General features: G+C 37.8%; 1 protein-coding gene across 1 annotated transcript in view; it reads left to right on the forward strand.

Moving 5' to 3' along the window:
- Nucleotides 1-10226, forward strand: part of COPB1 (coat protein complex I subunit beta 1) — a 17288-nt gene extending 7062 nt beyond the window's left edge. Inside the window, exons 11-21 of the mRNA XM_010172829.2 lie at nt 601-697; nt 1269-1429; nt 2088-2208; nt 2563-2790; nt 2942-3121; nt 4190-4334; nt 5591-5710; nt 6144-6289; nt 7593-7682; nt 8437-8592; nt 9899-10226. Of these exons, the coding sequence (XP_010171131.1) occupies nt 601-697; nt 1269-1429; nt 2088-2208; nt 2563-2790; nt 2942-3121; nt 4190-4334; nt 5591-5710; nt 6144-6289; nt 7593-7682; nt 8437-8592; nt 9899-9958 (1504 nt within the window). The 3' untranslated portion in view covers nt 9959-10226. The remainder of the gene's footprint in view (nt 1-600; nt 698-1268; nt 1430-2087; nt 2209-2562; nt 2791-2941; nt 3122-4189; nt 4335-5590; nt 5711-6143; nt 6290-7592; nt 7683-8436; nt 8593-9898) is intronic.
- The last annotated feature ends 11763 nt before the right edge of the window (nt 10227-21989 follow it).

Consider the following 21989-nt stretch of genomic DNA (forward strand, 5'->3'; position numbering starts at 1 on the left):
TTGCTGTACATTTATTAGAAAACCCAATCTAACATAGACTGGGCTTTGCAATCTGTGAAGCTTCTTCAGTACCTTTCAGGGCTCTAAAAACTTGGTTTTCTGATGAATCTGTAAAAGTTCATAAGAGAACTTCTCTGACATTCCAATACACAGGAAACTGAATCCTGTCTCCATTGATGTCTAATTAAGAGGGGAAAAAAACTCTGAAGCTTTGCTGTTTTTTCCCTAATCTTCATTCATTCTTGTTTTTCTCCTGTGTGAAGGAAAAGTTAGTTTGTCTCAGTTAATTGGAGAAATTATGACTGACTTTATTCACATACAGTAGAGTTATTTCATTATGGTTGTAATGAAATGTAATTTTGTGAATATCAGGATTAACACAGATGGGGATAACTTGTAGCAGAGAATATATCTTATCGGATATACATGTTCATTAGTTTACTAAGGCTGAAAGGATGGTTGTTCTTGATTGAACTTGCTTTCTGTCAGTCATGTCCTCTTGAATTTGTCAAGGCTGGCCTTTACCACCTGGCTGTAAATCGCTTCCCCTGATGCTAGTATATCATGACAGCATGACTTAAGTTACTGTTCTTGTCTTAGGATTTACCGAGGAGCGTTATGGATCCTTGGAGAATATTGCAGCACAAAGGAAGATATACAGAGTGTAATGACAGAAGTTCGCAGATCTCTTGGAGAGGTGTGTTTACTTTGTTAGTCTTGCTCTCTGGCTTTACTTACTATTATGCAGTGTGTTTTCTAAGAAAAAGATATTTAAAACATCAGGTAAGATACAGCAGGGTTTTGATATGTAATGGCACGTGCATAAGAAATCTAAAGTAAAAACTAGTTGGGGTTTTGCATTAGTTAATAATTTTTTTAAGTAGCATACCTGAAGCCAGCGTATACTGCAAAGAAGTGGTATCTGTTAAGAGGAGAAATGAGAAATTCCTTATTTCAGAAAATTACAGTGGGTTTAAAATACAATTTAATTATATCCAGAAACAAAGGAAGAGTGCCTTAGGTCTGGGTTGCTCTCAGAGGGTTCTAGGCCAGTCTGTGCAATGTGAGCTTTGTGCATGGGTAGGTGGCTTCTGTATATATTTCGGCATCTGCCTGTCTCTCAAATTCTCTCAAAACTGTTGCACTGTAGCTGACCTTTTACTGATAAAAACTTTAACAATGCAGACAATTTTTATTAAAACCTTCTGCAGAACAGAAATATATTTTTTTAATCTTAATTGTAACAATTGTTTCCTGTTCATTTCTAGATCCCAATAGTTGAATCGGAAATCAAGAAAGAAACTGGTGAGCTAAAACCTGAAGAAGAGGTTTCTGTGGGTCCAGCCCAAAAATTGGTGACAGAGATGGGCACTTATGCAACACAGAGTGCTCTCAGTAGTTCCCGACCTGCCAAAAAGGAAGAAGACAGGTATTTAACATGTCATATTAGGCCAGGAGTAACTTGGTTATTTGGTTTTTTAAGTGGTGTTCTCTCTCATGCAGAGTTCAGTGGTTGAGGTAATTCCCTGTTTTAAGGCATTATCCCAAGTAGATGGTATCTGATAGGAAGTTGCCTATTTGCTTAGGATTTGTAATCAAAGCTTACTGCATATCAAAAAGGACATTATTAATTATGGTTTCTTAAGTTCTAGTTGATTCTTTGTAATTTATACATAGGACCCCTCACAATTTTAGTTGGATACAGAGATGTTGCCTTTAGATTAAAACTTTTTTTTTTCTTGATATCACCTTGCACTATTTAATACTTGCTATAGTTTATTTCATTGGTAGCTAGAACAACTGCCATATTTCCTTAACTACTGCAGGTGGGCTACTTCATTTTGACTAGTCATTATCATCTCAGAGCTGCAATGAAATTATTATCCATTACACTTTTCATTTCACTCCTTATTCTCTGTGGAAATGGCTGTAACTTGTAAATATATCTGGAAAATTACTTCTAGAGGGGAGAATAAAATTTTTACAGTGTTTCGAGCTTGGTTTTTTTGTATAGTTAAGAGATGAAGATAAGTAGGCTGAAGTGTCTGATCCAAAACTAGTTTTCTGATTAATGTTTTTCTTTGCAGACCTCCGTTACGAGGATTCCTGCTTGATGGTGATTTCTTTGTTGCAGCTTCGCTTGCTACAACTTTAACTAAGATTGCTTTACGATATGTGTCACTAGTTCAGGAAAAGAAGAAACAAAATGTGAGTCATCTGTTGTGTTTTCACTGTAGTTGCAAAGATCTGGTTGTTGCCTCTTTCCTTTTAAACAGATGCAAAAAGGGTTAAGTCCAAAGTGAACTTCCAGTTATGTGATTGGATAATAGTGATAATTTGGGTCACAAACACCGCTTTCCAGCCACTCTATCTAGACAGTCTCGAAATCGTGTTACTTGGTTTCTAGATAATAAGTACTAAAAAAAAAGTAGTCAAATCATAAAATCTCTGAACAGATTAATGTGCACCTTTTTGTAAATAAGTTAGAAGTAAGTGTTTCTGTAAAGCTGTGTAAAATGCAATAACCTCCTTCCATTGTCTTTCCTTTGTCCTCCTCCTCAGTCCTTTATTGCTGAAGCTATGCTGCTGATGGCCACAGTTCTCCATTTGGGAAAGTCCTCTCTTCCTAAGAAGCCAATTACAGATGATGATGTGGATCGTATTTCCTTGTGTCTGAAAGTTTTGTCAGAGTGTTCTCCTCTCATGAATGATATTTTCAACAAAGAATGCAGGCAGTCCCTGTCTCATATGTTGTCAGCCAAGCTGGAAGAGGAGAAACTTTCCCAGAAGGTGAGCTATTATAAGCGTGTAGAGTTTTTTTCACATCCAGGCAAGTCCCACAAATGTTGCTGTTTGACTGTAAGTCAGCCATTATTTGACTGTGTTTGTGCACTAAGGAATGGAATTCACTGTGAATTCTTGAATATTTCTCTTCCTGCAGAAAGAATCTGAGAAGAGGAATGTGACAGTTCAGCCAGATGATCCCATTTCCTTCATGCAGCTTACTGCTAAAAATGAAATGAGCTCAAAAGAAGACCAGTTTCAGCTCAGCCTTCTTGCTGCAATGGGAAACACACAGAGGAAAGAGGCTGCTGATCCTCTTGCATCCAAACTTAATAAGGTAATGTGAAAGTCAGTGTTTTAATTATATACACTTTTGCTGCTTATGCACAGGATCAGCTTTGGGAATCCCAGGCTGGAACTGATGAACCAGGCTATGCTGGTCGATTGGAAAGGCCCCGGTATTTCCTGGTTGCGATCAGGAGAAAGATAAAAGCCCTTCTGCTTAAAGTTGTTACCTTCTTCCCATGGGAGGAGAAGAATAAGGAGGACACTTGCAAAGTGCTGAGCTGGTGGGATATGGAGAAGAAATTGTTTGCAGGTCTAAAGAGCCCACTAAGATTCACGGGGTAGGGAGCAAGGATGTTGCAAGTGATTAAGAGCCCCTTTCTTTCTTTGGCTGCCATATCCTGTTGCCAAGTGCAGTGCATACCTTTTTTTGCTGCTGGTTACTAGGACCTGCAGAGAAGGTCCAAAGAAAAGAAATCTCTTGATTCATTCATTAGTTAGGGTTAAAAAGCCCCACTTATTCTTTAAAAGTCTGGATGAATTCTCTTTGCTGTTTAAAGTTACATTTTCATTTTAAGTCAGCCTTTCTTCATCCTACTGATCTGTTTAAGAATAAATGGCATTACAGTCCATATTTTAGGAATTTATGTGAATTCAGTTCAGAATATATTTGATCTGGGAAGATTTTTATAATTGTAGTGTGTATGCAAAAGGACACTTGAAGGAAGAATTCAGTTCAATTTATTTGTATGAATAACACAGTCACTGTGTGCTTAGCTATAAATTGATGAAGTCTGTTTATTTTTGGAAGACTTATATGTGAACTTTAGATTTCCTAAACATCACAACTTCTTTAAATACTATTTTCTAGACAAAACTCCTGGTGATTGTTTGCAGTGTTTTTTTCCAATTTTCTTTTTTTTCTCCCCTTTTTTCTTACTAGTAGGTTAATTCTGTGAAATTAAAAGCTCTTTGCACACCTGCTTGATTTGAAGGTTCTTATTAGAGAGTAATGGATTTAATTGTAATTTATTGTTATTTTTTGTCATTGCTTGACATTATTCCATATTTTAAACTGGTTTATGAGAAGAAAAATACCTTGAACTCTTTTCTGCCGCAGGTCACTCAACTGACAGGTTTCTCTGACCCCGTCTATGCAGAAGCGTATGTCCATGTCAATCAGTATGACATTGTGCTGGACGTGCTCGTGGTCAACCAGACCAGCGATACTCTGCAGAACTGCACACTAGAGCTGGCTACGCTAGGTAAGGGGTGCTGGGGAAACAAAGCAACTGTTGGCACAGCAGTGAGGTGCTGGGCGTTGGCACCTCGTTGTAAGGAGTTCCTGAAACACTTCTAAATACTTACAAATTTATGCCAACTAGTTGCCATTTTGAAAGGACATTTTTGAATGCCTTGAAAAATAGATTTTTCTTCCAAAAGGTGAGATTTATATCTACTGGCACTGACAGTACTGCCTGACAGTATAAACTGTAGTCAGTTTTGAACTTTCATGCTTTTTTCACTAAAAAATAGCATTCTATTTCCCCTTCTCCCTTTTTCCTGAAATATGGACAGTTTTTCTGATATACTTATTCCCCATAACTGAAGCAGATAACCCCAGAACAATAACCAGTTTCCTATTAGTTATCTTCTGTTTTGGCAGTCAGGAGTTGAAATATGATTTCAAGATATTAGGATAACATGTTCTATACTTTTGATTGATATAAATATAACTGCAGGGTCATAGCCTTCCTCCTAATCTTTTGTAAATAATTTGATCAAGAGTAATGATGAAGAGAAATAATTTTCTATTTATCAGATCAGTAAAGTGGAATTCTGTATTTCCCAGTTGGTGTCTTCAGATATATTGCAAAAACTGACTTTATGCATCACTCTTGTGTGTAGAGCTGATGCTGTTCGTGCTGTGTTCTCAAATTTCACAGTTTGCTAGAATTAAGGAGTCTTTTACAAAAAATTGCTTGCTAAAGGATTAGGAAAAGTACACCTTTACTGTGTCCTGGGAGCAATTAGATTCAAAATCAAGGTGATACTTTGACCTGTTTATAGTTTAGTGCATGTAATACCAGACATCGAACTTCGGTTTTTGAGGCACTTGACTGTAGGATTAGGTATGAAGTTGTCAGTGATTAAAACACTAGGTAGAATTAACCATTTCCTGATTGTTAAAAATTTAATTCTAGACTCAATCCAAAGCCCATTTAAGTCAGTATTTATATTTGTTTTCATTAGGGTTTGTGTGAATACACTCTTATTTTAACTGAAATTTTTAATGTAATGTAAATTATTTTGTCTTGCAGGTAGCAAACTGTAAAAAAAAATAAAACCAAGCAAAAAAAAAAAAAATCCAGATCAAGTAATACCTTTATGGTAGTGTTTAATGCAACTCTGTAGACATTAGAATTGAATAACAAGAAAATCAAAATTTTTGTTCCAAAAGCTAAACTCTTTCTGTACTGTTAATGTTCCTTGGTCAGCATCTCCCAATTTCTTTACACAGGTGACTTGAAACTTGTGGAAAAACCATCTCCTCTGACACTTGCTCCACATGATTTTGCAAACATTAAAGCTAATGTCAAAGTTGCTTCAACAGAAAATGGAATTATTTTTGGTAATATTGGTGAGTAAACAATTCAGTGTGCAAAAAGACATTAATGTGTAGTATTTCTTTACTGCTTAATGAGCTCAAAAATAATTATAACACTTCATACTGGAAGAGGGAACTAAATAGTCTACGGTCTATTAATATTTTATGATGATTTTTGGAAAATTTATATCACTTAAAATGATGCTGCCTTTAGAATGATTGTCAACATGATACTTGAACACAAGTCTCTGAATTTGAAATGAGCTAGGTAGCTTTGTCTGAAGTACCAATACGCTTAACTCAAAGTTCTGTGGCAACTGGGTAAAGCACTTGAAGAGAACAGAGGTCAGCAGTGAGACAGAGCAAGTGTTGAAGGTTGTTAACTGGCAGGTGGTACCTGCGCATTCTTATTTAGGGCAATTTCACTTTTTAAAACATTAAGGTGATCTGTGTTTTTCTGTTACAGTGTATGATGTCTCTGGAGCAGCCAGCGACAGAAACTGTGTGGTTCTCAGTGATATTCACATTGACATCATGGATTACATCCAGCCTGCTTCTTGTACGGATGCGGAGTTCAGACAGATGTGGGCAGAATTTGAGTGGGAAAACAAAGTTAGTTTTATTTTTTGTAGTTATTTGGGGGTTTTGTTGAACAAGTGTAATTCTGTTTCTTGTTTCTACATCAGCTCATTACTTCAACATCATCTCTTGTGATATAAACCTCATTCAGCATCCACATTGGATGTTAGTCTCAAGTGACTCATTCTCTTATTATTAATCACAAGCTTAGTGATGCAATAACTAGCTTTTTCTTACAAAGGAAGTATGTGCATTGAGCCTTACAGAAGGTGTCCAGATTGCTTGGTGATTGCTGTGTATTTCAACTCAAAGGTGAGATAGCAACAAGTGTAAGTTTATACTGAGACTGTAGAACTAGTCATACTGCCTAGGCCTCTCTTCAGTTCTGAATTACGTTGTCTTTTTTTTTTCTTTTTAAAGTATAGTGTGTTTTGGGTTGTGAGGGATGTTATAAAGATCATTTAGTCCAACCACACTGCTGTGGGGAGGGACATTTTTCACTTTATTACTTTGCAATACAGCTGTAGCATACAGAGCGGTTATGGGTGCTACATAAGACCATCAAAATGGTAGGTACACTTAATATGAGAGGGTTCCCAAACTGTTAGTTACAGACCTGTTAAAAAAGGATTTAAGGGAGATAATCTTGTACAACAGAGCAACATAATTTCAGAATAGAGTAGAAACATTAAAACAGACTGGGAGATACTTTACACAAACTGTAGCCTTGTTTGCTATATGTATTTACATGTATTCACTTGAGATTGGATTTAAGTTCCCTCAGAGAGGACTTGGAAACAATAAATTTTAATCCATAATATGTGAAACTTTAGCAATTTGTAAACTACTCCTAAAAGATGTGTTAAAAAGCAATTTACACAAGACCCACAATACTCAATATGAGGAAGCCAACACAGCCCAGAGAGCTTTGTTGCTAGAAGGGAAATACGAAAATAACTTTAATCATTGGTTAAAAGTAATCTTTTGGACTAGATACGATTTTTTTCTTGTGCTGGCAACGTAAAAACTGTATTCAGACAAGAAGTATACTATTTGCTGTAGGGAGTCTGTGTGTTCAGTAGAGTATCACATTCTCCAATACATTTCAGAAACCCCAGTCATCATGGAATTCCCAGCCTTTAACAAGTGGATGGCAGGAGGTGAAGACTTTATGATTCCACCACATAATGTGATTTGGAACTAGCTTACTGCATGTGGTGTTCCTCAAGGAGAAATTTAGCAGTAATCTTCTTTATAGAGCCCTGAAGAATAGACGGTTTCAGAAATGCCTGAGATGCTAATTAAATTAATTGCCATTTTTTTTTCCTTCTTGAAGGTTACAGTGAATACCAATATTGTTGATCTAAATGAATACTTACAGCACATACTGAAGTCAACCAATATGAAATGCCTGACTCCAGAGAAGGTGAGCTATTTGCTTGAAGACTTTCAGATAACCTTTTTAGTTTGTGTGCTTTGTTAAATTTATTTAGCATTTGTTATAAATATTATTAGAGATGCTTGTTTGCAATATGAAATAGTACGTATACTTCAGAGTTTTTAAGTGAGTGCTCTGAAATGAGTAAAAGCAAGTTAATATTATGAAAATACCAGGACAGTCACTTAATCAATTCAGCTATTCAGTGCCAAGCTAGGAAATCAGAATGTCTGTTTTAATTTGTAGTAGCTCAGCTGCAGTATAGATTTGATGGAACCACATGTTTTTATACAGGGTTTGAGTTTTTTTATCAGTAACTCCAAATTCCTACCTTCTCTGTGAAAATTTACCTTTCTTTTGCTAATTTAGCCCTTTTGTTGTAAAGCAATATGTATATACAGTAGCTAATATATGTATAATAACCAAAATGGGTGTAGTTTTGGTTAGTAGCTATTGCTGCTATTTGGCTTCTTTACTGTTTTGCTACCATTCATTAAAGCAGATCATAAAATGCCATCCTGCCTTGTTTTGATGAATATTGTAGGTTGCTGTCAGTGTTAATTTTAGAAAAAGGCCACCACTGTTTCTCACTGCATGATTCTCACATTTTAAAAAAATGTTGCATGCAAAGAAAAAAGTTTAAATGTTAAATACTGATACCTGCCTAGCTATAAGTGGGATGAATTAAAATGTATTTAAATGGTTTTGACTTTTCTAAGGAGTTCAAATGTGCTTTTTGTAGGCACTTTCTGGTTATTGTGGCTTTATGGCGGCCAATCTTTATGCGCGTTCCATATTTGGAGAAGATGCACTTGCAAACGTCAGCATTGAAAAGCCAATTCATCTTGGACCGGAGGCGCCTGTCACTGGTCACATACGAATCCGTGCAAAGAGTCAGGTAATGTGGCTTCTGTTTAGAGCATTGTTTCTCCTTGTCATTTTTTAGAAGATGCATTGAGCACTGTAAAAAAACTTGCAAATTTTTGGACATTAGATAGTTTCCAGTATTAGGTCAATGGGAAAATTTTTAGGGAAGATGACTATAGAAACTTCAACCTTTGTTTTAAAAAACTATCTTATACACATTTTTTGAGGAAAGAATGGCTTTTTAGTTAGGTGTAATGACACCCTAAAACCACATTGTACATCATCTCTCCCAGTGCATTGTCATAAAATAGGCCTTTGGGACAAGATTTTCTTATTTTATCCATAGCACTGCAAATAGGATAATATACTTGATTTGCTTTTAAATAAAGAGCAAATGGTCCCCAAGGTTCCATGATCTGTTTCCTACTGAATTACACATTTCATCTAACATGGAAATTTTATGCATGTAATTGCTATTCACTGGTTCTTTTTAAAAACAGCAAAGCAAAACCCAAAGTCTTTCAGTAGAATTATTTTCTAAAGGTAGATCTATGAGTCTGCTTTAGATTTTATGACTTCAACATCCTGACTAAAAAAAGTACAAACTTTGGAACTATTTGATAAGAAACCAGCTAGTGTACCAATAAAACTATTTTAAACAGCGTACAATAAAGTGCTGCCTGAGAATTTTCATATTCATCACATAAAACCATCTAGTTTATGTGATGTCATTGTAAAGATTTCAGAGTGATTTAAATCAATGTTTCTGACATGTTTACAGTGGCATTTTTACATAAGACTGCCAGCTTAGTTTCATCTTGAGATCATTCTGTTGTTGATTAGGTGGATTTATTTGTGTAGTTTCTTTTGAGATTTCTTCAGTTTCTATGCAATATTACAACGGTTCTGTGATTAAATTATTTTCTATATCTTTAGTGCATTAAGTGCTGTTATCAGCACTGAGACTTTCAAGAGCAGAATTGCAGTAAGTGGGCTGACAGTTGTAGTTTCTTCAGTGGCAGCATACTTTTAACTGGTGGGAGGTCGAAAGGCTCACGGTTTTTTATTTTTCTTCCTTTTTTATTGACAACAGATTGAGCAGTTGCTAGCTCAAATCTGAGTTTAATTTTTTCAGTGATGTATCTAGATCTAGCCTTTACCTAGTCTTAAGAAAAAGGTGTGCACTATAATGTATATAAACAAACGAACAGTTAGAAATACTTTGTTTTCCATGCCACTAACTTAATAGATTTCTATATATGGAATTTTCACTTTAATATAGTTAAAGTTACTTTGAAGTATCTGTGTCATGAATGTCTTCTTTCTTTTCCTTACAGGGAATGGCCCTGAGTCTTGGAGATAAGATCAATCTGTCTCAGAAGAAAGCAAGTTTATAAACTTTACCTAATGTATTTTCAGGTCTTTTACAATTTAACCTTAGGTATGTGGCTCTTGGGATCCAGAACATCTTATATTCTTCAGTGTTCTGTAATTGTAGAAGCCAAGCTTTTGAGCTGAAAGCATTCCAGCAGATAATTTATAGGTTCTCCATGATTGATACTGAGCAAAATTTTAAATCTCCAGGTTTTTTTTCTTTTTCCTGGAAGTTATGTTTTCTTTGTCTCTACTATATACTGATGCTCACAGTACAATAAACAAATTATGTCAGTACTGTTTTGTGTGTAAATTATAAACTCTGTATTATTTGATCAGTAGTGAATATTTGGCAGGGGTATTTTGATACTCTTAAGAAAGCAGGAAAATAACTTAAGTGTTTATGATAATAAGTAGGCTTGAACTGCGTGAATGTGTGATCTTCACTCCTAAAATACTCCAGTATACCTAGGAGAATATATGTATTTTTGACAACTAAATCAAAGGCTGTACGGTCTAAATGGCTGGTTTAGTAATGTAATCACTTGGCACAAGCAAGCTTGTAATACCAGAAAAGAGACTGTCAAAATTAATCTCTTTCCAGCAAGTAGTAGAACCTTAAACTTTGTTTCTGAAATGCTTTCCTAACGGCGTTATCATGGGTAACATAACATTGCGGGTCGTGTTCTTATTTTTTAGTTAATACAGAAAAGACAGCTGAGTGCAATATTAAAGCTGTAGCAGCATAAGCAGCATTTTCAGTGAATGCAGCCGTTAGCCACATGTGTAAGCTCAGGAAGAAAGGATTCAGCCTGATGGTGATCTTGCAGTGAACTGAATCAGATTGAGGAATTGCAGAAAAGGAAGAATTGTGAGTGAAGGTCAGGTCAGGATGTGGAAGTGAGTTAACACCATTTGGCTACTAAATGTTGTGCAAATTAGCAGTAGATTAAAATATACAACCCTTGGATTGAAAATACTTTTAGCTGAATCTGTTAAGCATTAATTTTGAATTTTTAAATTGTTGCAAGTGATTAATTCTACGGAAGAGTCCCCAGAGCCAACAGTACTCTTCCAGTTGGCAGAATGTCCTGCTGCTGAAGTTGAACGGCTGTGTCCTGCTCCAGTAATGTGGGTTAGTATCCTGAGGAGCTGATTCCCAAAACATGTAAGGCCTCAGTGATGAAAATGCCTATTTGCCACTATGAATAAGCACAGGAAGGAACACAGATGTAAATTCTGAAATGAAAGAATATCTTACACAGACTATCCTACTTTAGGATCCACTTACAGCTTTTTCATTGCAGCAAAACTTAGCAAAAGCTAGTGTATAGCTGTGGCTATGCTGTGTTGTTCAAAATATTGTACAAGGTAGTTACTAACCTATTTTCTGAGCAGCAATATGTATGTATTGCATACTCTATGTTTGGGTAAGGTAGTGTTATTCCACAACTCTGATTTCAGAAGCTTAGATAAGAATGGGAACAAATTCCTGGTAGGTGTAAATGGAGCAAGAAAACTTGCTGAGTTTCCATTAAAAGTTTTTGAAAGTCATTGCATGATGCAGTGCTGGCATAGCAGGGAGCTGTTTTCTGCTGTGTCCCTGCTCCTAATGTAGGGCTGGTGCACGTCAGGGCCAGGTTTCTTTATTCAGGACCCAATAAGGATTTACATTTCTGTCCTATTTAGGTGACACATGAGAAGCAGGCATGTTTATCTGATGACAGGCCTGATACAGGCAACTCTCAGTTATCTAGGAGAGGAAGGGGTCATCCCAAGAAAACATGAAAGTAGGTAATATAAAACAAAAATAAATCAAGCCGTAGGGGAGCATAGTCTGTATGTTTAAAACTGACCTTTAAAAACATTTGTAAGCGTTTTTAGTAGAGACAGCATTATTGTATAGAACTCTCAGAAATGTGAAGCCTCATGTGAGGGACAGTTGATCTGTATCATGCACTTTTTTGGCACAGAGCTAGAGTGTTGAGGAAAGACCCAGCCAGTTAGTCCACACCTTGGGTTATCCACGTAGTAATGCCCATCAGTTAGCTGCACCCTGGCACAAATTGAGGCATTCTATTGTAAAGTTTTCATGTGTTGCTACACCAGGGGGTGCTGTCCTACAACTGACAAGAAATTTTGATTTTTTTTTTTTTTTTTTTAAAGTGTTAGAGGAAGAAAGTAAAGGATGTGCTGCAGGTTTCATCATAAAAATGACACAGGGTAATTCTGGCCCATTCTTGGGGTCACTTTCAGTTGTTTTCTGTGTATTTTGAGGTTGCCTAGCTATGTGTAACTAGTGCACAGTGATGCTGACAGCTCAGATTACTAATATAGTACATCTGTTTGACCACTGTTCTCTAGAGATTTTACTTTTCTAAAGCAGTGTGAGATAGATTTGGCTGTATACAGCTGGCCTTGGGAGGATCTCCTCTTTGAAAGACATGATAATGAGTTCATTAAGAGAGGGATATAGGTGAAATACAGGAAATTCTAACTGTGACTGTACCTGTACGTTTGTAATACTAATTAGGCAATTTTTTGTTTGAGCAAATCCATAAATAGTCATCTTATTTCACTAGATATTTCTCCTGATAATTTTTGTGTATTCTGTAGTTTGTAATTTTAACCTTTTCCAAATTGTGTATCATTTTTTGATTGCATCAGTGCAGTATATTTTGTCAGAATGATCCACAATTGCCAAGAATAGAATGGAGTTGCTAGCAAAAATGTGACTTCTTCTGTTTTGAAAGATGAGCATAATTCTTATAGCTATAGACTGTAGACATTTATAATTGAGTTATATGAATTTGGATGTTGTCAAAACCAGTTGTTTTATACAGGTATAAAATCTGCAGTTTCTGTGGCTTGCAAATCCCCGTTTTGCTCTTTCTTTCACTGGAATTGGATTTAGGGGAGGCAGAACAAAATAAGCCTATTGTTAGCCTGACCCCAACACAAGAGCCGAGTTAGTGGCTCTCACTGTTCCTACATCTCATTCACAGTGTTTTTCAGGTTTGATGTTTCGTGTTTTCCCTGTAATACCTGATCAAAAATCTAGTCTTTCACAATAGGTGACCACACTAGCATCTTTTCATCAAAAATGTGGTCTTTTCTTTTTCTAAGGTCCTACAATACTACAAAGAGTTGTAACAATTTTATCATGCTTCTTTTTTTAATTACAGTGTTTGGAAATGCCATCTACTTCTGTATTTAGAAAGGTTAGGAAAACATTGTCTTTTACAGAAATGATCATTTGAATTTCAAAATGCAGCAATGAGTTTTTAATCTGATCTTTTAGACTAACTCATATTCAGACACAAGAATAAAATTTATTTCTTTATTAAGTTATATGTTATATGAGAATACATAAATATTTTATTATTGTGTAGAAACTTCACTGTAGACGAGATTCTCCATGACCTTTACTTTTGTCCTTCCTTGATTTTAAATATTTCTGTTGCTGACAAACGTAGATCTCATGTACTGCCCAAAACTAACATGATGTGGTGCACAGGCATCCCTGGTTTTGACTGTTTTTCAGATGCAATTCTGTAATTCTTTCCAATAACCACTGAATTCATCGGTGCTAGTGGGACAGTTTCCTCTTGGAGCTACACCTCCTGAAACACATGGAAGGGTTGTTCACATGCAGAAGCATATACCATTTAGCAGTAAATTATTTTTTGAGACCAGGAATAGTGAATGAATGGTGCAGGCATGCATAAGCCCCTTCAAACTCTGGAAGGTAGCATTGTCGCATCAGAGATGTCCCAGCTTGTTGCAGGGTCATCTTTTTCCTACCTGTAAAACAGAAGAATATGGGACCTGTGGGCACAGTGAAAATCCACTTGGTTAATCTGTTTTAATAATGTAGTGTGTGGTTTTAGGTGTGAATCTGCTTTGCATCTATAGTTGTAGTCTTGTGGTAGTATGTACTTGAGCTTCAAGCAGTTTTCCTCCTGGTGAGACCTGAGCTGAAGTGGTGAACCAGAGCACTGTCTCAGTGCCTCACTGGAGACGTGGCTGCGAGGACCTCCAGCAGTTAGGTCTGTATGCGTGTGTGACGTGCATCTGGGACCAAGACCTGGTGCTAGTATCATTCCAAGTTAAGACTGAGCCTGGACATGTGGTACCAGAATGGCAACAGGTGGGACCAAGACCACAAATCAAAGCTGATCTCCAAGTTGCAGTCCAAGCTTCACTTCAAGTGTTAACTTATCTGTGACATTCCTACCTCATTCAGTGCCTGCTGGCAGAGAAGTAGCTGCCTGCTCCAGGCGTTATCCCATGTTGTTGAGATCTTGCAGGCTGTTCCTGTGCCTGTCAGTAGGAGGCCATGCTATGTGATGAGATATCTTGTCACAAAGACCAAATGCACAGTTCTTTGTACCAGATGGGAGTTATGCTCCAGGCTTCGTTCTGTTAGGTCTTAAGCAACATCTCTGCTTGTTTATGGTATTCTAATATCTGAAAACTACAACTTGAAATGGCCCACTTAATTTATTGTGTGTTATGCACAGATCTCATACCAGCCTGGAAGGCAAGTGTCCCAGTTTATTTGGTTAGTACAGCTGATGTTGTCACCATGTAGGAAGTGATGGTGTTCACTGGCTCCTTACAGTTAGATCCATATTGACATGTATTATTTTCCTAAGGAGAAAGAGTGAATTCTTGCTCTACAGTAGCTGTGGTTCTTTGAAATGTTGTCATCCTCAAGGATCCTGTAGCTCATCCTTCATCTGTACATGAGCTAGATGGAGAAGAAAAAGCCGCTTGAATCTGTAACTGGTGGCACATGCAGCAAAGCACATATCGCTGGCTGATTCAGACTGTCTGTAAGGTCCTACACGTGTGCCCAGGGACAGTCCCACTCCCTGCACCCCCTGTTTCTATAAATCCAGTCTTCCCCAGTCTAGTAGGTTGTGTTCAGACAGGTGTTTACCTGGTCAGATAGTACCTACCTGGCTATAAAAAATCTCATTGTAGGAGCATTCTGCTTTTCTGGTTCATGCGACATAGACTCAGTAGAAGTTGTCTCAGAAAAGCGATTTCACCCTGAGTGTGGTAGCTGGCTCCCTGTGCCATCCTGTCCTGTCCCATGATACAAGTGGCTGTATCGCTCCTAACGTACAGAGACCACCATGGTGACTGCCAAAACTGAAATTTTGTTTCTTATAGTTCACCTGTATAATGTAAATATTTTCATCATGGAAAACAGATGCACCTTTTTACTCAGATCAGCAGCAGTTGCCCTGGATTCCTATATGAGGGGAATTTTTTAATGCCATATGAAACTTTCTTTTATAAAGGTGCAAAAAAATAAGATATTAAAACCTTAAGATGTTTGACCTGTCAATACTTTCATGCTTGTATTTTAAAGCATGTAACGCTATGTTAATGCATCTTTAACGAGAGATATAATTACTCCAGGGTTTGTGTGCCTACTCTGTAAGTAAGAGCAGGTGTTTTTTTCCTACGCGTGTTCTCACTTACACTTCAGGCACATAAGTTCAGCCGTGATACTATATCCAGCCTTAATAAATGTGAACGTTGCCGTAGAAACACTGTCACTTTGAAAGAGGTATGGAATGCCAAAGAAACCTGTTCTCACAGCATGCAGATGCTAAAAGCAGATTAAGACATTTATCAGTTAATCAGTTAAGCTTATTATTTATGGAAAATACAGTTCATGTGAGACTATGGAATGCATTTGTTAATTAAGTGAAAATTCAGGAATTGTGTGTGTTCCAGCTAATTCCTTATGTGTTACCATAGAGCATGAAGATACAAGCCCTAACAAATATATACTTATATTTCTGGAAGCATAAAGTGGTCCCTAACTTCCCAGGTTATATATATTAAAGCACATAAATAATGAAGCTGCAAATCTTGTTTAACCTGTGCCTTTTTGTTACTGATGTATTTTTTACTTTACCGGTTTTCTTGGAAATTATTGGGGTTTGTAATTGGGGCAACCATGTTTGCTAAAGCTTGTAGCTCATTTTTATAGCAGTATCTAATGGGTGATACATGGGAGTAGGTCTTTAGAATGAAACAGCTTTCTGCATTTTTCCTCTCATGCCCAGGAAATCACCCTAGGGCCTCAGTTTCATACCTGTGGAGGGACGCTGCCACCTTTGTGAAGTGGTGAAAAGTTCTGTACAAAAGCTGAGTTGCTGTTCTGCTTCTGAAAACCTAGTCAACAGTCCCCACTTTCCTCCTAGTCAATAAGTGGGCAGGTGACTGAGCTGAGTTGGGTTTCAGACAAAGCTCTAGGTGAGTGCAGCAAGGCAGAACTGGGAACTGGACTGCCGTGCAGGTGTCGCAAAGGAGCGCCGGTAAGCAGCCAGCTGTCAGAACAGAGACTTTGCCAGCTCTGTCCTATGATTTACACTTTGCCTTAGTTTAATGTGAAGACTAAGCCCTCAGCAAAGTAAGACTAGTTTTTGACGTGTACAAAGGCTAATAAACAGCTGGGTACCTGAAGTGCTCTTTAGCAGGACCACTCTACAGGAGGGACAGCCTAGTGTGTTTCAGATGACCTTTCCCATGCGCCAAGGAAAGGGAATTGATAAATAATTGAAATCTGGGTTGTCAGGCTTGTCCTGCTGCTCCCATGCAGCCTTTAACAAAAAGATGTGTACAACACAGTCTTTGTTACAGTGAAAACATATTTTCTAGCTCTCTTTTCCAATATATCTTGTCTTTAATAGATACAGACACAGCTACTTTTTGAGGGCAATAGGACAGAGGGAAATGGTTTTAAACTAAAAGAGGGTAGATTTAATCTGGATGTAAGGAAGAAATGTTTTTCCATGAGGGTGATGAAACACTGGGACAGGTTGCCCAGAGAGGTGGTAGATGCCCTATCCCTGGAAACATTCAGGGTCAGGCTGGATGGGGCTCTGAGCAACCTGAACTAGTTGAAGATGTCCCTGCTTACTCCAGGGGGGGTTGGACTAGATGACCTTTAAATGTCCTTTCCAATCCAAACCATTCTTTGATTCAGTATACTGCATCAAGCTTCAGTTGCTTCAGGTTGCACAAAAAAAAAGCTGATGTAAAGAAGTCTAGAGGACCAGATCTTGCTGTTTTAAAGAGAATCTGCAAATTGAGTTATACTTCACCCAAGGAAAGACAAAGGCTTTGTAATCATTGAATAAGGGAAGACCAATGGAGTTGAGTCTTCCTCCAAAGAACTCTTAAACGCCCCTTGAAACGTTTAGCTGATCCTGCTGATTAGATTATAATATGGTTTTGAGGGAAGTTAACTTCTTCAGCTTTGTGTGATATTATCCTATAACTACCTTTGTAAAAAAAGGTTAGTATCCCTGAAATGTTCAGGAATCATTTAGTGGCACTGTCCTCCACTACTGAAATATCTAAATCTTGCCAAAGCAAGGGAATATGTACTTTTCTAGCCTAGAGTGTGCTGTGTCTGGTCACTGCAGTTATTTGGATTGCAGGTGCAGCTTTTTAACTTCATGTTTTGCAGTATACAAAAGATTTTAAAGTAACCTGAAATTGCATTTAATTAATTGGGAGCTTGGAAATACAATGACATCATAAGAAATTATGCTGTATACTCAGCTCCTGGTAGTGCTCATTCACAAAGGCTTCTGCCCTAAAACACTACTACACTGAGATTGTGAATGACAGTGATAACAGAGTTATGTTGTGGAGTGGGTCTGTATCGTGTGATAAAAGTTTTCCTGGGTGATGTAAGTGGTGCAAGAATTACAATCACTTGTCTCTTCATGTTTGTTGTTTTTTTTTTTTTTTTTTATGACAGTCTTAAAAGTGGTATAGCTCTAACTTTATGTATTACCATATAAAGTTCAGTCATCTGAGAAGTATGTTGAAATGGTGCCATTCACATAGATGAGCTCAGTATAACCATTTCAAAATCCAGCTGAACTGAGTACACTGCCCAGTGACAATCCAATGCGTTTTTGTTTGACTGCTGTGTATATGTTATGTTCCTGTGGCTGAAATGAATTCTGGTGCTTCTGACTGGGCAGAAGATACCTATCTCCCTGGAGTTCCACTAAACCTCAGCTTTTGTAAGTTAAGCAGCTACTTGGAGAAATGGGTCTTGTGTTAGTTCTTTCCATGCAGAATTTGAGATAGGGAATGAAAAATGGGATCTGAAAATCTTGAAAATAACTAACTGATGATCATCTTTGCCCTGCAGGTTAGATCCAAGGAAATATAACCTCATGCACGACTACACTGCAATGTCAGTGATGCAGTAACTCAGGGTTAATTCAAGTTTCTTCAGTGCTAGATTTGGGATGAGAACATCAGATCATTGATAAGGCAGACAAGGAAGGTTGTCATTTGCTAGAGGTTGGTCCTGAAGTGGCAAGGAAGCTTGCTGGTGTCCCAGTCAGCCAGCTTAGAGCTTCTTAGAAACATAAGCAAGATGGAATCCTGAAGCCTGGAGCACAAGAGGCTTGGGGCTGGCTGGGTCTGGATGTTGCTTCCCACAAGAGAAGGGCAAGGAGGAATGGATCTGAGGGGAACAGGAGGGCTGTAAATGGTTTTCCCTCTTAATGCATTCATTATATCTACAGGCCAGGTGCTGCCCATGGTTGCAACAGCAGTTCTTGCTGGCTGTGTTGGTGCCAGGGCCTTAGCTGATATCCTTAGAACCAACCTTTGGTACAGCTTGCAGATTTGGTTAATGCAGGGTTGAATTTTAAATGAGTAAGTTTGATTTGTTTTAGGAGTGTGTTTCAGTAGGGTACACTGGTTGATTTGGTCTGGAAAGCCTGTTTCTAGATGAAAGCATTGCAGCCCTCATCCAAAGGGGATTAGGGGCCTCTGCCAAGGACTGTGTTGTATTTTGAAACCTAGGTACTGTGTGTTTACTTCCACAAATGTTCACAGCTGTACATAATGTAGCAATGTATAACAGAGAAGGGTGGTCCATGATTCTCCTACATCAGTAAAACCCCTGGGGAGGTGCATTTCCCCCTGCACACAGGGGCCCACGTACTCTCAGAGCATCTGAAGCTTTTTAAAAAGATCTATTATTCTAAATTCCTTGAAAACTTCCTGAAAATTAAAAATCAATCCATTTTCTTGATATATGTCAAACCAATAATCTTATGGAAGTACTTTTTGTGCCCAAAGTGAAGGAGTCTGACAGGAGACAAATGCAGTCGTTTACACTGGCAGGCTCATTCTCTGCCTGACCTCACCCCAACGGCATTTTGAAAGTGTGGGTGCGTTATTTTGTTCAGGTGAATCATTCAAAATTACCACTCATCTGAAAGAGTTTTTCAAAAACTAATGGGATTTTGCAAAATAAATGGCTTTGCAATTCTTCATCTAGCAGATTGCTGAGAGATGAAATGAGTCTCTGAGATATTTATTAACTTCTATTGGTAGCTCTGAATATAAGAAAGGCATGTGCTTTAAAGTTTTCTAAAGGAAGGTTTACCCTCTTTAGTTATCAATGAGGAGTTTTTAAATGCACGATGAAAATGCATATCATTCAGTTGTTTGCTGCTTATAATACTGTTTGTAATGACAGATTATTTTTAATAAAGAATTCACATTTTCTAAGAATAATTTTCTAATAATAAGAATTTTTAGAAAATTCTTTAGAATACTATTTTCTGAATAATCGGTCTTTTCTAGCAGCTCAGAACACTGGTGGATGCCTAGTCCCCAAAGGTAAGGAGATTTCTTATGTAGTTGCTCAGCAATAGACTTGGAAGAAAGTAGCAGCTATGATGCTTGTCCTTCTCTGAAATTTTATGAAGCAGTTAGAGTACACCGTCAAGTTTTGATACCAGATGTAATTATTCACTAGAAGCAAGTGTATATTTAATCCTGGAAGGTAGGAGTGTTAAGTAGGCAGGATAGTGTTTGCACGTATGGAATTTTGCATTCTTTAATGATGCTGGAGCAGGCTAAAGCTTATTCTCTGCTTTTGTATCCGCATGTCAAAGCATGAACACAAATCAAAATTTGTTGGTACAGATCAGTCACAGGTGCAAATGTGCAACCCCAATTTAATTAGTGCAAACTATGTCAGCAAAGGGGAACTTGCCTTTCCCGAAAGGTACCCCTCAAATTGTGCTTTTGCCAGAACACTGTGTTAACTAGATCAGCATTTCCCACCATAAAATTGAGTTTTGAATCTTATCTAGATTGTCAGATAAGCTTTATGGAGACAGGGATGGTATGTATGTAACATGCACTAGACATGTTTGGACCATGATATGCTGTGCCACCAGTTATGACTAGGTTATCAGAGTGATACTGTAATATAAGCTTCAAATGATTTTTGCCTTCTCATTAGCCGGTTTTATGTATATTCTCATTCTCCAAGGAGCAAAGGATTGTGAGAAAGAAACAAGGGAAGATTGTGTGTAGGAAGGGAAATTCCTTCTAACCTTCTGTAATTCTGTAATTTTCCATAGTCACCTGTGTTAGTGGTTTGCTTATACTTTTTTTAATAAACACTTAACAGGCCCAGAATAATAGCAGGTGAAAAAAGGAGAAAGTGTCACTGAGAGATTGTTTTAATTTTGATGGTCAACAGAGAGACTGTTCAGCAGTGCAAGGGAAAAACAGATGGAAGCAGCAGCTCTGAAATCAGATGAGGTTAAGATTAGTTTTTAGCAGAATGCTTCATGTGTAACAGCTAATAACATCTCTTTAGATTGTATTTTAAAGGCAAAATATTTTTCAAATAGCTTTTGTCCAGCATTCTGCTAAAAAAAATTCTGCAGGTAGGGAGAGTTTGGGGATTTTTCAAAAGATGATTGTCTCTAATAAAGTGTTTTATGGCTAAGGCTATTGCTGGAATAAAACTGTTGGCTACTTCTGCCTGCAGCTTCTACATCAAAAACCTATATACATTAATTAACTCTAGCTTCCTCCTTCCTTACTGATCTTATTCGTTAAGGAATACTGTGGGTTCCTTTATTGCATCTTCTTCATCCTTGATCATTATAGGGTCACTAAATGTAATTCTTCCCTGTGGGTATGTACTAGCTGTTCCTGCTCATTTCACAACATCATAATTACAGAGAAACCAGAGGTTGCAAATTATGAAAACAATTTAGTTTAATTTAGATTCAATGTCAGCTGTAGGGGAAAATCTATTTATGCACCCACATTGTTGGCTTTATTTTTTGTTTTGTTTTGAATAGAAAGGGACCTGGTATTACTGATCCAATGCCTCGTACAAGGCAGGAGTCCTGTGGCAGTGTTCCTTTTTCATAGCCAGTTGGATTTGAGCTATTAGTACATTTTAAATGAAATTATTCTTATGTCACCAGGCAATTCCAGCTGAGGTCCTGGAGTCAGTGAAAATGGGATGGTCAGTTCCCTTGAGGACCGCGCTGTGTGCGGTGGTGCTGTCTGTGTGTGTGAGAGAAGCGGAGAGCGCTGCTGCTTGAGGCCTCCAGCTCTGCTTGGGCTTTTCCTCTCCTGTGCTTTGTGCTGGGTGAGCTCACAGCGTAGGGCTGGCTGCTGCCAAAATGACTTGTGTTTCTCTCTTTTGCTGTATGTGCTGTCAGCAGAAACAGCAGCTTCATAGAGACGACAACTGACTCCTCTATTTTTTTAAGCAGCTACTTCTTTTCTCATCGTGCTGGTGTTGATTCAGTTTCCCATCAATGACAGTTAGGCATAGACTGCCCGTGTTTTCCCTTTCTAATTTTGCAAAGCAAAAGCTCTCTGGCTGCGCACCTTACATACACACTGTCCGTTACAGCATGTGTCCTATGCTGCTTATATTCCTCTGGATGTCCCTATATATATATATGTCCATCTATATCTATATATATCCATCTATATCTACAAAAATCGGTAGGGAAGAGAAGGATGGTTACCAGCAGATGTGGACATTTTATCTGATTCTGAGAGAGATAAGGAGAAGGGGAAAGACACATCTTTCACTGGTGAGTGGCAGAAATGATCCCCTCTAGGTTTAGTGTTACACTAATCTCGCTAGTGTAGCTGGTGTTGAAACCCAAAGATGACAGGTACTTTACAGTACTTTTGGCACCAGACAAAGCAGGTACTGAG

This window comes from Antrostomus carolinensis, unplaced genomic scaffold (genome assembly GCF_000700745.2).
Source record: "Antrostomus carolinensis isolate BGI_N321 unplaced genomic scaffold, ASM70074v2 scaffold35397, whole genome shotgun sequence".
Lineage (NCBI taxonomy): Eukaryota > Metazoa > Chordata > Aves > Caprimulgiformes > Caprimulgidae > Antrostomus > Antrostomus carolinensis.